Source organism: Mixophyes fleayi, chromosome 3, assembly GCF_038048845.1.
Source record: "Mixophyes fleayi isolate aMixFle1 chromosome 3, aMixFle1.hap1, whole genome shotgun sequence".
Lineage (NCBI taxonomy): Eukaryota > Metazoa > Chordata > Amphibia > Anura > Limnodynastidae > Mixophyes > Mixophyes fleayi.
Window position 1 is genome coordinate 138,716,875 of NC_134404.1, and position 16,493 is coordinate 138,733,367.

A 16,493-nucleotide genomic window follows, 5' to 3' on the forward strand; every position below is an offset into this window, starting at 1 on the left:
ACAAAAAAAGCTGTTCATCTCTCCCTGTACAAACTAAACTGGCTCTACTGAGGCAAGATGTCGTCCTCATCCTCTGATTCCTCGCCCCCTTCAGTGTGTACTTCCTCATCCTCACACATTATCAATTCGTCCCCACTGGACTCCACAACCACAGGTCCCTCTGTAGTCTCTGGAGGGCAGTGCTGTTCTTGATTGAGGAATTGATAATTCATTTTTATGAACATCATTTTTTCAACGTTTTGTGGAAGCAACCTCCTTCGCCGCTCACTGACCAGGTTCCCCGCTGCACTAAAAACTCTTTCCGAGTACACACTGGAGGGGGGACAACTCAGGTAAAATAGAGCCAGTTTGTACAGGGGCTTCCAAACTGGCTTTTTTTCCTGCCAGTAAGAATATGGACTGTCTGACATGTCTACTTGGATGTTGTCAGCAAAGTAATCCTCCACCATTTTTTCAATTGTGACAGCATCCAATGCAGCGACAATAGACATGTCTGCAAAGGTTGGCAGGTCCTTCAGTACGGACCAGATGTTCTCAGCATCCCCGCCAGCGGGTCTTTTAAGAAAACTGAGCTTTTTCCTCGCAGCCACAGGTGTTGGAAGTAAATGGAGGAGCTGTTGGCATGTCACGGTCCTCTTCAGAAGACAATCTCCTGACCAGCAGGTCTTTGCACCTCTGTAGACTTGTGTCCGCCGGAAACAGAGACACAACATACGCTTTAAACCGAGGATCCAGCACGGTGGCCAGAATGTATTCCTCTGACTTTAAAAGAGTGACCACCCTCGGATCCTGGGAAAGCGTACGAAGGGCTTCATCCACAAGAGCTACATGCTTGGTGGAATCGCAATGCTTTAACAGCTCCTTCCTCACTTTCTCCAGCTGCTTCTGCAGCAGCCTGATCAGGGGAATCACCTGACTCAAGCTGGCAGTGTCGGAACTGACTTCTCGTGTGGCAAGTTCAAACGGCTGGAGAACCTTGCACAACACGGAAATCGGTCTCCAATGCGCTTGACTAAGGCGTATCCCCACTCCTTTTCCTATGTTGTAGGTGGCTGTGTAGGCTTGAATGGCCTTTTGCTGCTCCTCCATCCTCTGCAGCATATAGAGGGTGGAGTTTCAGCGCATCACAACCTCTTGTTTGAGGTGATGGCAGGGCAGGTTCAGCCTTTTTTGATGTTGCTCGAGTCTGCGGTAGGCACTGGCAGAATGCCGAAAGTGTCCAGCAATTTTGCGGGCCACCGCAAGCATCTCCTGCACACCCCTGTCATTCTTCAGGTAATACTGCACCACCAAATTAACGGTGTGGGCAAAACATGGGACGTGCTGGAAATTGCCCATATGTAATGCCCGCACAATGTTACTGGCGTTGTCTGACACCACAAATCCCCAGGAAAGTCTAAGTGGGGTAAGCCATTGCGAGATTATTTCCCTCAGTTTGTCAGCGTTGTGCCTCTTATTAAAACCGGTGATACACACCGTTGCCTGCCTTGGAACAAGCAGCCGTTGTGGAGATGCTGCTACTGATGCAGCTGCTGCTGTTGCTGCGGAAGGCGATGCATCTACCCAGTGGGCTGTCACAGTCATATAGTCCTTCGTTTGCCCTGAACCACTTGTCCACATGTCGGTGGTTAGGTGGACAGTGGGTACAACCGCATTTTTCAGAGCACTGAGGACACTTTTTCGTACTTCTCTGTACATCCCGGGTATCGCCTGCCTAGTGAAGTGGAATCTCGACGGGATTTGGTACCGGGGACACAATACCTCCATCAACCGTCTACATCCCACTCCACTGATGGCGGACACCGGACGCACGTCTAACACCAACATAGCTGTTACAACCGCAGTTATCCACTTTGCAATAGGGTGACTACTGTCGTACTTTGTGGTCATTGCAAACGACTGTTGGACGGTCAACTGTTTGGTGAAAGACGTAGCGTTCTTGCGACTTCCCCTCTGGGAAGATGACCGACTACCAACAGCAGCAGCGGCAGTAGTAGGCGTACCGCTGCAGGATTCCTCGGATGAATCCCGGATTGAAGAGGACTCTGGCTGGTGACATGGCCTGCAGGACTAAATCTGATGGAGATCGTGGAGGAAGTTGAGGAGGAGGGTGTTGGTGGTGTGTATCCAACAGGACCAAGGGATTTAGGTGTCCCTGGACTGCTGACGGTCCTAGCCACAGTTCCTGAGCTAAACACAGAATTATGAAGGTTCTTCAGGTGACGTATAAGGGAGGATGTCCCTAGGTGGCCAAGATCCTTACCCCTGCTTATTTGAGCTTTACATAAGCTACATATGGCCATACATTTGTTGTCCGGATTGGGATAAAAATAACTCCAGACAGAAGAGGTGGATTCTTTGGTCTTCTGACCAGGCATGACGATGGGCTTTTTCATCCCATGGACAACAACTGTATCCCCCCCTGGTGGCTCATTTATGATAACCACATCAGCATCCTCCTCATCAAGTTCCTCAGCGCCAGCTACATCAATAGCCTCCTCCCGGTGTACAACATTCACACCTTCATTAGACAAATCTGTAACTGGACTGTGGGTGATCCTTCCAGCATATGCAGAGGGCGTGCTGCAAATGGTGGAAGGAGCCACCTCTTCCCGTACAGTGATGGGAAGGTCAGGCTTCGCAACCACCAACACCCTTGGTCTCGCCTTGGGGATTTGTGATGCCATCTCTTTAGAAGGCACAGTTGTTTGCTGTGTTGTTGATGACAGCTTAAGTCTCTTAAATTTTTTAGAGGGGTGGGGAGGAGGAGGGCTTAGATCCTTGGGTGAAGCTGAACCACTAGTCATGAACACGGGCCAGGGCCTAAGCCGTTCCTTGCCACTCCGTGTCGTAAATGGCATATTGGCAAGTTTACGTTTCTTCTCTAATGATTTGAATTTTCTTTTTTTACTAATTGTAGTTCCTATTTTTTGGACTGCTTAAACAGTGAACGTAGTAATATAGATTGCAGTTCCTATTTTTTGGACTGCTTAAACAGTGAACGTAGTAATATAGATTGCAGTTCCTATTTTTTTGGACTGCAGAAACAGTGAACGTAGTAATATTGATTGCAGTTCCTATTTTTTGGGACTGCAAGAATATATTGCTCTATAATATTTTTAATACTTTTTAAATTATTATTTATTTATTTTTTTAAAGATTTTTGGATAATTATCAAATTACTATGGGCAGATTTTCATCTCTTTTTCCTCTCCCAGCAGAGAAAATAGTTAGATGGGAAGGAACCCTTGGGGTTGACAACCCTGTTGCTCGTCTGTTTACGCATTCTGCTATCCCTATGCAGGGCAGGTGCCCATAAAAGGTTTTTCTGTAGGGGTCTCTCTGACAAGAAGTGTAACCTGGCCTTCACTCAGCTTAAGTGACGCCAGGCAGTTTGTTTAGACTCAACAGGGTCATAGCTTCATTTCATGAAGCCATTCACCTATGGTCAGAGAGGTTAGCCAGAGCCATCCAGGATGATATTCCAAAAATAGAACCTCTCACTTTTGCAGAATTACAGAGTAGTATTCAGGGTCCACCAGAGCTAAGAGTACCTCTCTTCCTGTCAGCTCCACTAGGCCACGACAAGGACAGTCTCAATCTTTTTGTTCCTTTTTCTGGGTTCCGGGTGCCACATTGCGTGGTCACTCCTCACCTCACAGAGGTGCATATAGTACATGCACAGTTGCAGTTAGGTGAGAAACCTATAGGCCTGGTGACATTCCTGGAGGTTGGGGTAATTTATTCCAACCTCCTCCTGACCCACAGTTAGGTTCTTCCGTCCCATTTAAACTTGCAGTCCCTCAACAGGCACGCTTGCATTCTCTTGTTACGGATGTAGTCACTACGCACAGTCATTGCAGGCAGTGGATAGAGAGACTTCCTGGCCTCATTAGACATCAAGAAAGTCTTACATGTACCATTCTGGAGGGGCTCCGGTGTCTCTTTTGCTTTGGCTGTACAAAAATTTCAGTTCCGGCTCAAGGCCCTGCCCTTCATTCTGGACACTGACATTACCTCGGAAACCCTCGAGGAACAGTCATGGCAGGGCTATTGCATTCCCGGTGAGTCACGCTAATACCCTGTCTGGACGACCTCTATCCGAAGGCTCCTTAATCTCTCTCAGATCCAGATCTTCATCCAGTTCCTAGAAGAGCACGACTGGGTTTGGAAACTTCCCAGGTCCTCACTCATTCTACCACAGCAGATGCTTTTCTAATACCTTATCTTCTATACTGTGACCCACAGGGTCTTCCTACCTATCGGAGGACAGGCCCATCTCACTTCAGAACAGTACCAGGATGCTTCTGGCGTGGAGAGAAGTTTCTCTTCTCAGTTGCATGAAGCCTCTGGAAACCAGGGTACCAATGTTCTAAGCAGTAACATTTGCATGGTCCACTCCCGACTTCTCCAGAGGGAGATTCTCCAGAAATGGTCTGGCTTCCATGTTATTGGACACGTAGATCTTCACTGTGTCCTAACCCACTCGTATATCCTTTTCGTGGTGGTTTGCCAGAAACATTCAGGAGTGAGGTCATGACAGATGCTAGTCTGTTAGGTTGAGGTGGATTAATAGGATCCTTAAGGTTCCAGGGTCTTTTGGTCCTCCCAAGAGAACTGTTCTTTCAAATATGGCGCTCACGGGTGCACAAGGTGTTGCGTCAGGCCCAGCAGTTCCTGATCAGGAAACCTCTAGACATACTGTCAGGTAATGCCACGGCTGTTACATATCTGTAGCATCAAGGGGGAACACGCGGCCTGAGGGTAATGTGAGAGATTACCAGGTTATGGCCTGAGTGGTGTGCCATGTTCCCCTACTATTGACCATGTTATCCCGACATGAATAAGTGGGAGGCTGAGAGTCTCAGCAGGCAGGCGGTTAACCAGGGGGAATGGTCTCTCCATGGAGACATCTTTTGCCCTTCTGGTGAAGTCTTATGGCACGCCGGACTTCGTTCCCACATACTCATTTCTCAGGTCACCCTTTACTGTTCAAAATCAAGAGATCCTCAGGTGAAATTTTTCCCATGTCAGGATTTTACCCTAGAATTTCAGACTGGTGTATCTGTCACTTCCATGTCCCATATTCTCGTGCGTGCGTTTTTAAAGGGGGCGTCTTCCAGCTCACTGGTGGCCCCATGTTTGCCTCACAGAGCATGGTTCTCATACATTCTGCAGCTGGTGGAGATGCCTCCCTTCCGCCTACCAATGCGACCAGATCTTACAGTTCAGGGGCTTCTTTTGCCACTCTTTAGATCTCGCCTAGCTTCGCGCCGTGTCGTATCGTTAGAGACCCAGATCTTAGGGCCAGCTGGTTGGTACCTTGAATAAAGCCCATTGCATCTTCCTCAGCCCTTATCATTGGTCTGGAAATGGTACAGTGTTTGGTGTGAATCCCAAGGCTTTCACACGTCCCTGTGCTGGCTCTCTAAGATGTTTTCTTTTGCGAGCTGGCTCCAATATGGGACTCTGCTTTGGTTTCCTCAAAGTGCAGCCTCCGGCACTCTCCATCTACTTCAGCACTGGTTTACAGAATCTTCAGGGGGTTTCGTCAGGTTCATTCGTCAGGTTCATGAAATAACAAAATTTCCCAGAATCAGCTGGTCAAATGTGGCCAATGTAAATCTAGAATGTTTACATTGGCCACATTTGACCAGCTGATTCTGGGAAATTTTGTTATTTCATGGTAGGGGTGTTCCCTTGAATATCACCTTTGCTTGCAGGGGTTCAGTGTCGGGAGTGTGGATTCCACTCCCACATTTTGCATCGGGCATTATTGGTTCTGAGGATAGTGTCTGCGTCCCACTTGACACAGGGGTTTGTGCTCAAGCATTCTCTTATTCTTCTTTATTTTCATGTGACACTCTTCGTCGGCTGGACTCGTGCCGTTGACCGCACAGTCTCTGTTCGTGAGACTATTGTCCTCTTCATCCTTTCGGTTGCTTAATAATGGGGTTGGCCAGTTTCCAAATAATCTCTTGCCCGCTACATCACTTCCACCATTCTGTTGGATTCTGTTCATGACCCTCATCCTGTTCAGGTAACATTTAGAGCTCACTCTCCAGGGGGGTTCGTGCTTCTTGGACGGCACGTCAGGGTGCTTCAATGGAGCAGTTGTGCAGGGTGGCAATGTCCACATCTTCTGCAGAGTTCCTTGGTTGCTCGGCTTTGCATCCGCTGATGCAAGCTTTGGGCGCAAAATATTGCGTGCAGCCTTTTCCAAGCATTCCCTCCCTTAGATGCAGCTTTGGTATATTTCTCCAATGTCTCGCATCGTCCCCCAATGGTAGGAAAGAGAAAAGAAGATTTTTACTCACCGTAAAATCGATTTTTCTCTTACACCATTGGGGGCTACTGCGCACCCTCCCTTGCTCTGAAAGTAGTGCTGTATTTGGTGCTATTTTCTTCCTGGTTTGGTTATACAAAACTGAGGTCTGACCTGGAGAGGAGGGGCATAGTAGGGGTGGAGTGTGGGGAACAAACAAGTTTAATTAGTGCCTAGACTCCTAGTCCCACCTACTATACCCCAATGTCTCACAGTGTCCCCCAATGGAGTCAGATAAATCGATTTTACGGTGAGTAAAAATCTTCTTTTTTCAGGCGTCGTCCTCTTAATGTCAACAGTTCATGGTGCCCCACTTACGGAAGATGCCATGGTGCAGTTGATAGGCTTAGTGGAAAATTTGACCCCTTTTAAATGCAAGCCGTTGACTCCTACAATTTTTTATCGTCTTCTGTGATGCAAAGACAATTGTCTTAAAGGATAAAGCAACCAGTGCCTCCTACTGTGGCTTTTCCTCTACCAAAACTTTGATTATTAACAGGGGATTTCCAGAAAAGAATATAAAAGATATGGGAATTGTGAATAGAAGACCCCACACATCAATCTCCTACCCAATCTTTATTTAAATTGATCCTCACATTCCTTTCTATTTTGTAAATGGGTTCCCCCTGCCAGACATACAAACCAGTAAATTAATATGTATGTATTCTACTTTAACATGTTCTATCATAATATTTATAGTACAGATTCTGGGTTGTTTTTTTTGGTGCTGCTCTGTATTTGCCCTTCCCTTTAATTTTTTTCATGAGCATATAATAACGATGGGCTTAGTTAGCCTATCTAGTATTTGCTGTGTTGATGTGCTCAGAATAAACTACAATTTTTCTTTAAAATATAAAAGTGTACCCCTGTTTCTTTCACTATAACAGTCTTAAAGTTTTAATAAAACCGACATTTTATTATCTCTATACTTGGTAGAATTGGGAGTATATATTTCAGGATAATTATCTGGGATTGTTCTAGTTATATTAAAGTAAGTATGAAAAAAATGAAGAAAAAACATTTTTTATTTGTATTCTTTATTTCTTGCATGTTTTCACCCATCTACTGCCAATAAAATAAAAATATGCTACCAAAGACATATATGTGCCTGAAAGAAAAACAATGAGTATTTTGTTACTATAAGAAATGTAAAAAGCTGTCACTGGCAAAATAGAAAACTGGCTGAACATCCAAATGACCAATAAGGGCTGTTTTGAAGTAAAAAAAAGAAATAAAGTTTATATACATAGTAAAGCTGTAGGTAGAACTGGTCAGACATAGAGCTAACATAGATACTGAGGACAAGAGTACTATCATGTAAGAAGAGAACATGATGGAGAATGGAGACATAAGCAAAAGGAGGAAAAGAGACCAGAAATAGGTCCATAGGGGAGAGAAAAACAATAAAGTGCATGATTTATCATTTAGCTGCCCTATCTATTATGTATGGTCACATGGAAATGCGTTCAAGGTCCAGCTTTTTAGCAACGTGCATTTAACATTGTTTCCAGTGAGCTCACATTACAGTTATGATATACTGTGTAGGTACAATGTTTTCCTGTGTCATCAGGTGACTAGGGTAGGGCTGCAGAGGATGGGTACATATTTAAACATGAACTCACCCTAGTAAGTTGGCAATTACTTCAATGTCAGGATGAACTCAGCATATTTATAATCTGTGACACATGTCATTCTTATTGTGAAGGTTTTATAACATTAGGCAATGTCTTAAAGGCAAACATATTTTTCTGTTTTTTTACGACGTTACATTTCCACAATATACCCTAAGGGTTCCTTAATCATGACCATAGAATTCTCAAATAACTTCATGTATTACTCCAATCTTTCTCCTTTACTTCATTTTTCATAAGTGCCCCATATTACATGCTCATCTTTTATCACACCCTATCACATATGTAGTCATACAACAAAAATGTGGTTATTATAAAAAAAAAATTTGCAAAAATTCTAACTTCCTCCCTTTTTTTGGAGCCCTGTTCAGCTGAGGAATCATAAGCGCTTGGCATCTTTAAGAGGGGGGGTGGTTGTAATTGGGAGGATTGGTCATCCTACTAAACACACACACACACACACACACACACACACACACACACACACTTAAATGCTTGGATTTAAAGCACATATATACTAGGCTTCACACTCAATATTATTTATACTTGTATTCTTATTTAGCATGTATTTTGATTATATGCATTTCTGCCTATTCAGATGTTGATTGGTTTCCTAGTTGTGCGTACCATCAGTCGTTGCACCTCAGATCGCCTCCTCCTTGCATTCGGGCTTATTATCTGTAACATCTCCTGCATTTGGTGCCTCGTGTTCTTGGCAAAGCCGAAAGGTTAACAGGTCACAGTTTAGTATGGACTGTGTTTACTTCTTATTGTGCTTGTGCATCTAGAAGGTGCTTGGTATTGTTCTAGTTAAAGTCTGATCATCTATTAGTGTGCGGTATGAATATGATATGCCAACTATTATTCTATATTCTGAATTTTATTATTTAGCATTTCACTTAAAATAACTTTGTATCTGCTTGTCACACTGTGGTTTTCTTTTACAACAATTATTTTTGTAGCCTATCCTGTCTTTCAGTATGGGACCAGTTAGACCACATATTTCTTATTGACAACATTTTTTGTTGCCCATCCTGTTTTTTCTTTAATTTTAAGTGAAGAACAACTTAGGCCATATATTGTTAATCTTTTTGATTAATTTAATGAAACTTAACCTGAAAACATTTGACATAATTTCTTACTTAAAGGCAGTAATCATACATGCTTTTAGCTGCTTGTGATTAGCATCAGAACATTTTGTGTTGTTGCTTTCATTGTTCAAACCTGGATGTATACAGATGGATAGGAGTTACCGCCCAGAGTATTTCAACTCCGTCAATTCCTGAATGTCCATGTGTAAAAAGGGCATAAGTAACCTATAGGCAATCCAAGCATCTACATATTAATTGCACATGTGCAAAGTAGTCATGTGAGGCTCCCGTCAAATTTATACAGGAATATTGTGGTATAGAATGACCCCCATATAGGAAACAAATTCCATACATCCAGCTTGTTTCTGGTTTAGTTTGACTTTGGAAATAATCTCTTATTCTCCAAATTCCCTACAATACAACATATAGTTCTACTGCTGAATGATGATCTATCGTAACAACTCACTCCATATTAGATGTTCTTCTACCTTCTCCATTTTCTTCTCTCACACCATTTCTCTCACTCTCTTCACAGGAGGCTACGGGCTTCTACTTACAGAGTTTGTGGTTGGAGTTTTCCTACAAGTACTTGGACTACCCTTTTTGTCAGTAGCCCAGGTGTCTCTGTTTTCTAAAATAACTTCTGAGAAGACTCAGGGTAAGTTAGTCCTCATAATCCCCAATCCAACCTTCTGCATAGAAAACACCCCTAGTTCAGCATCCCTCACAATGTTTAACATGGCATAAGAAGGTCATTTCAATTGGAAAGGTGATAAATCTACACATGTGGATTTTATAGCCTCCAACAAATTCTTCTGACAGTTCTGGGTACCTCTGTTTTCGTACACAAATCCTTACAGTAGTATCAGGCCAGACAACACTCCTGTAGACGGAAATAATTTTTATAAACTCATACAAATTTTTATTGTTCCACACACAAGTTTACATGGTGCCCCTTCCCCTTCTTCAGGTGTAAAATAATGTATAACATAGTGATGTGTAAAAATAAAAATTATTCTACGATTTTTTTTTTTTAGTTTGTTTGTTTTTTTTAAACGCTCGAAAATTGGGCATATCCACATCCGTATTCAACTAGAAGCGGATCTGAAGATACCCCTCTTGTTGAACACTCTGCATATACAGCACCTGTCCTATTGAGACAGACACAATACACTGCAGGATCCGTACAATACATATGTGGAATATAAAGTCCCAGGACAATGCACAGAAAAAAAAGTATTTAATTGTTAATATAGTCATTAAGGAAAAGAACATTAATATAAATAGGACTTTGTTTTTCCAAAATGTTTTTCTCCATAAAATACATTTATTAGGATGTTCTTATTGTCTACTGCACATAAAATGCATTTTTACAGTTGTTCTGGATTACGAACACATGTTCTAGCATACATACACGACAGTCATCACTATCAGTCGGTACTTACACCAGACCTGTAGCTGGTGCAAGTGATACGACAGATAAGCAAGTACCTCAGAGATGCCCAAAGTTTCAATCTGATATTTCTGCGTGCGCTCCAGCTTGACACGCTCTTACTGTACATTTACTACGGACACATGCCCATTCTCCTCCCCGTTTCGCCCATGTACTCATAGCCTGTCATAAGTGTCCTTTGCGCTAGAAGATGTATTGCATACACTTGTGTTGTCTGGTATATAGTTAGCTTCTGGTCAGGCCTCAGAGCAATTTAACACAAAATATGGCATGTATCAGTATCCGATATTTTCCAAAAACAGGTGCTTTCCGAAGCACAGACCACAAAGGGTGCTATCTGCCCATATACAGTTCTCCATCAGGTTTGTGAAATGATTGGACTGGCTGTTACAAGGCAATGTTATCAGCAACATGACACCAGCTCTGCAGGTTAGACATGTAAATAATAACGATTTCTGCAGATTTGAATGCAAACTTGCTATTTAATTGCTGAATTTAATACATTAATCACTAACCTCTCATTTGTTTGGTAAATGTATTAATCTGCAAATCGACGATATTTGGCAACGTTGTGTTAAAAGGCAAAACTTGTCTCTAAACACATTGGTGGTTTAAATTTGCTCAGCTAAATCGCTGAATATCTGGCGATTTGCTAGATTCGCAGATTAATTCTTTTACTGCTAAGAGCCTTTCTGTAGGGATTTGTCCATACTTCCTCGCAGAATATTCTAAGGTTATCTTCTGACAAACCTTCCACACAGATTATTTTTATGTAAGCAAAGCTGTACTGTGTGTGGACTGCTTCTCCTGTGTTAGCTAAACTTTTCTGTGGGTCCTTTGCATGTGATGTGGTGGTCCTTATTTGCATATCTGAACAGTTATAGTGATGTGTGCGATCTTGCAGATCTTGTCTTCAGTTCAAAGGTGCCCCTTAACTTCCAATTCTTAATGACAGTGGATGATATCCTTTCATAGCCTCCCCCTGTAATTATACAACCATTACATCATCGTTTAAGTGTCCATTAAAAATCAATACTGATCTGATATCACACGCTGAAGGAAGAATACAGCCGTTTTATATGATCTATATAAATATGCAGTGTGAATTGAAATCGGGCTAGCCTAAAACATACGGTACATTACATGTCTAAGATGCCTTCATAGAAGTCACAAGTAAATTATTGTTCTCATTTTTCAGGGTTTAATCATGGACTGCGTCGATCAGTCGGTGGTTTGGCCACAATCCTGGGACCGTTGTGGGCAGCAGGTCTAACACAAGATCTCTATATAATGCTGGGAGTCATGATGGGTCTTCTTCTTCTAATCACAGTAAGACATAGAATGACTAAATCTTATCCATTAAGCCCAAATATTTTTTTCCCTTTTTATTTTACAAAGACCCTCTATTCAGGTTTAAAATGCTGAAGGTGATTTCAGATGTATAGTGAATACTGACATTCATTTTCCTCATATTACGGTGCAGGAGGAGACTTTTCCATTGGTAGTTGGGAGTTAGCATCATTTTCTTATCTGGAGACTGAAGAGATCCTAGATTTGCATTATAGAATTGTCAAGTGTCCATTTGGCACTCCAGCAACTTTTCTGGCGCACTTGTTGGTCACCAATGAGTGTAGTCTGGGGGGCACCACATAGCGGAAACATTAAGCATACAGTATTTCTAAGAAGACGACAAAATCTGAAATGCAGATTGTTTTCTATAATGTAGTTTCTAATACCATTCAAAATACATACACAAAACATTTTATCAGAATTAAAAATATTTCGGGTAAAGGTCTGGTCTACATGCCTTTATTGCTATGCACACCAGTTTTCCTAAATGTAAGCATATTGAAGGGCACTTTATGAATTCCGAACTGGTGAAAACAAAGTAAATAGCTTGTAATAAGATAGACAATAATGACAAATATCTTAGCTCCTTTCTTGGTACTAGAAGTTTTACATATACATTTGTGAATTTTTCTACCCATGAAAAATAAAGCCTTGTCTGTTTCTCTGTGCTGCATCCAGGTCATGGTCTGCCTGTCTTACAAGCAGCTGGTGGAACCTGCTACATCAGAGGACCGATCTTCCTGATGCTCTAGCATTACACTGAGAATCTCTTTTCCATGTATCATGGATCTTACACAGCTGTTTGAAACTGTTTTGAAAGATGTGCAGTGGTGAAAGGGATTTACTGTGCTTTAGTGTGATGTTTAGTGAGTATATGATATAGAGCTCTTGAATATCAAGTATTAGTTTGGTAGAGAAAAATTTAAGTAACTAAAGAACTTTATAATTTTTAAACACCCAAGAAAATTAGACACATGAAATACCTTGAAATGGCTGTATTTTTAAATTATATGAACGGTTGTTGTTTTACTCTGCTCTTCTTTATGTTGAAATATGCACAATTATTGCTGGAGAAGTAGGAATGTTTTCACAGTGTGTTAAATGTCATTATTTTTGTTTGTCATAGACTATGGCATAAGCAAATACAGTGTTGTGAGCAGGAACTTGGCTAAATTCTTAGCCATATGATGAGCAATAATGGAGGAATAACTATTTTTAGACTTATGCAGTAATGACCCCAATTATCTTCTAGTGAACAAATTTCTGAATTATAAGCACTTACTGAACGGACCATGAAGTCTTTTATTTCATGGTTTTCCTTTGTTCTTTTACTAGTCTCTACTGTATCACAAAGTCACCTACGGCTCCTTCCTATGGATGCTTTGCACCCCTGTGAAGCACATTGTGTTTGCCTGTATGTTACCTGGAGCACGCAGTAGTGTTCAGTGTCTATATGTGAAATTAGGCATGACTTTCATGAAGCCTTCACATTATTATGCTCTAATATTTAATAGACTATAGACACAGAGACATTTTATTAGGTCATCTTAGATGCATCTGCCATACTGCAGCGTACATTAAATCTAAAAAAAAAAAATATAAAAATAGATTTCTTTATCAAAATATCGATCATGTACATACAAAATGTTGTTGTTGTCATTGTCCAAATTCCTGCAAATTTATATAATTTGCAAAAAAAACTGAAATACTTTTAATAGAACAAAGAAATATTAATAATAGAAATACAATGTGTAGGAATGTAGCCTTAGATATACATCCCCTCCTCCACAGATCCCTTCCTTCATGTGTGTAGAAAGCCAGGCTTAGAGTGGCTTGGGTCACAAGATGCGAACTTCTCACTCCCTTTGTTTGTTTCTTGCTAAACATTAATCCAAAGTGTCTGTTAGTGTTAGTGTGATATAAGTAACAAAGGTGTTGACAGTGTGTGTGTCATTTCATATTCTATAAATAAATTAGACACAGAAACTTCACAAAGACACTCCTTGGCATAGGATTAACTAGAATAAAGACCTCAAACGCCATATGCACACACTATATGTATATATATGTATGTGTGTGTGTATATATATATATATATATATATATATATATATATATATATATTATATGTGCAACCGAAGGAAACAGGCGCGCAGTAGTGTAGTGTTTTCAGGAAAAATGTTACAAAATACAATGATGTATAATTCAAATATACTCATAAATCCAAGACTCTGGGTGGTTTCACTAAGATCATGTATGTTCACTCCAATCTTGTGCACTCAGAAAGAAAAAAGAAATACCAGAATAGTGTATTATTGTCAGACAAATGGTGTCTTCGATAAGGAACCCGTCACCATATTAGATGCGTACCACAAAAAACAGAATGTATTGCTTATCTGTATGGTCTCGTCTGGTTATTACGATTATGTAATGATGAAAGATTACATGTAGATCAGATGCGATTGGGACACATTAAAACACAACGGATTTGTTTATCTCAAGTTATCCAATTCAGAGGAGCTCAAATATCTTAATGTACCTCGGACTTATTTAAGTCTCAAATGCACTGGCCTTGGCCGTGCGTCAGAAGATACTAGGCGACAGCAATCAGCGCAATCAAATTCCGCTTCATGATAATCTGGACTAATAAACGATAGATAGATATGGCGCCAACAACCTCACTCACCAACTATCACTAGCACGTTTGCTGCCCAGCAACGAATGACGTTTTTCCTGAAAATACTACATTATTGCGCGCTAGTTTCCTTCTGTTGCACCTATCAGATTCATTGTCTCGGATTTACCAACTGGAATTTTGAAGGAAAGCTGCCTCCTTCTGTGGAAGAAGTGTATTGGTGGGAATGAACCAATAGTTACTAATACAAATCTGCTTAGAGCGCCATTGTTTGTTGCAATTTGGTCTATATATATATATATATATATATATATATATATATCTCAAAGTGGAAATTTAGAAACCGTGGTGTGGAAATTCAGAGGTAGCCAATGTCATAAGAGTGTAAGTGAATGGAATTTGGGAGTTTTACAATGAAGGCAGTAGAAGTGGCAGTATGGCATACCACCATATACACCCCAACTTCGAACATTGTTTGTGTGTGTAAATCCCATCATTGGCTCCCCATCCGTTTCAGAATTCAGTTCAAGCTCCTTACTTTCACTTACTGCTGCCCCCAATCTTTGGAACTCCCTACCCCTCCTCACTCGACTCTCCCTCAACCTTCAGTCCTTGAAACTCTCACTCAAAACTCAACTCTCCTATCTTGTCAACTCCTGAGCATCTTATCCATTACCTCCTCTTCCTTTGCCTGCCATCTCCATTTTTGCAGAGCTAAGTCCTATCTCTCATCACCCCTCCCTCTAGAATGTAAGCGCTCACAAGCAGGGTCCTCTCTACATATTGCCCCATGTCTGTCCACTGTCTGACTCCCTTGTATGTCCTGTTATGTATTGTGCTGCACTCCATGTGAGTCACACTCATCTGTGCTACTTATGTGTGTTACCTCATCTATTTGTTACTTGCTTCTGTATCTGGCACTACGGAACCTGTGGCTCCTTATAAATAAACAATAATAATAATATATATTGATAAGGACTTTTGTAGAATTAATCCAAAAACAAAGTCTCTTCAGAATATGTTCTTTATTTATGTATGCGCAATACAGACCATTCAATTCAAAAAACATAATGGCAATTCCACAATACCTTTGCAAGCCTTTTATCTCTTAAAACCACAAACTAATACGTAGATAAAAAGCATCATAAAATACTTTAGACCAATAATATCACTCCACATCTCAGGAACTATCAATATCTCCCCCTCGCCCCCCCCCCAGATATAGGCATTAATCCAAATTAATCTTGCCGCATCTTATAAGACACTAACTTACTGTACCTTACTGTACCACAACTTCCCTATTGCCTTAATATGTATAATGGAGGGCACATTTCCTTTAGATACGTTTCTGCAATACTTTTTAGACATGTTTCTCCACATACCTTAAGCAATATGTCTATAACAGTAAAACAGCTTAATTTGTCAACATATATTTATGCACATAGCTCTCTTAACTCTTAAGCATCCTAACTTTTGTTTTATAACCAGCTTTAATTCAACTTCCATTTGTGTGGATTGATTATCTATATCCATATACATATATATAATGTACATCTACAGTTGTATGCAAATCAATGTGCTTCAACGTAAAACTGAGCGCCTTAGCACAAACATGACCATGTGTTGTCACAAAACAGCATTTGCACTGCTTATTTGGACATTTACACTTTTGTACATTAACCTATTTGCAAAGTGACTACTTTCACATCCTTGTCTTTGAACTGGCTGATCAAGGAGTTCACAAGCCATCATCACAAATGCCAGGGTGCATACCTGCGGCTATATGATCTGGCCAGCGCAAGAATACCTATAGAGGCATTGTGGGTGGAAATATCCAGCGGAGGAAAAAGTTCAGAGAAGTTTCTGATAGGGATATGCTATAAACCGCCAGATATTAGTACGATTGAGGAAGCCCAACTTCTACAGCAAATTGAAAAGGCTACACAACTAGGTCAAATTTTAATTATGGGGGATTTTAATTATCCGGACATTGATTGGAGTACTGAGA

At 41.0% G+C, this 16,493-nt stretch overlaps 1 protein-coding gene across 1 annotated transcript in view; it reads left to right on the forward strand.

Moving 5' to 3' along the window:
- LOC142144065 (major facilitator superfamily domain-containing protein 8-like) overlaps positions 1–16,288 on the forward strand; it is a 55,557-nt gene extending 39,269 nt beyond the window's left edge. The window contains exons 10-13 of the mRNA XM_075202458.1: positions 8,555–8,684; positions 9,583–9,705; positions 11,699–11,829; positions 12,529–16,288. Of these exons, the coding sequence (XP_075058559.1) occupies positions 8,555–8,684; positions 9,583–9,705; positions 11,699–11,829; positions 12,529–12,594 (450 nt within the window). The 3' untranslated portion in view covers positions 12,595–16,288. The remainder of the gene's footprint in view (positions 1–8,554; positions 8,685–9,582; positions 9,706–11,698; positions 11,830–12,528) is intronic.
- Positions 16,289–16,493: the final 205 nt, after the last annotated feature.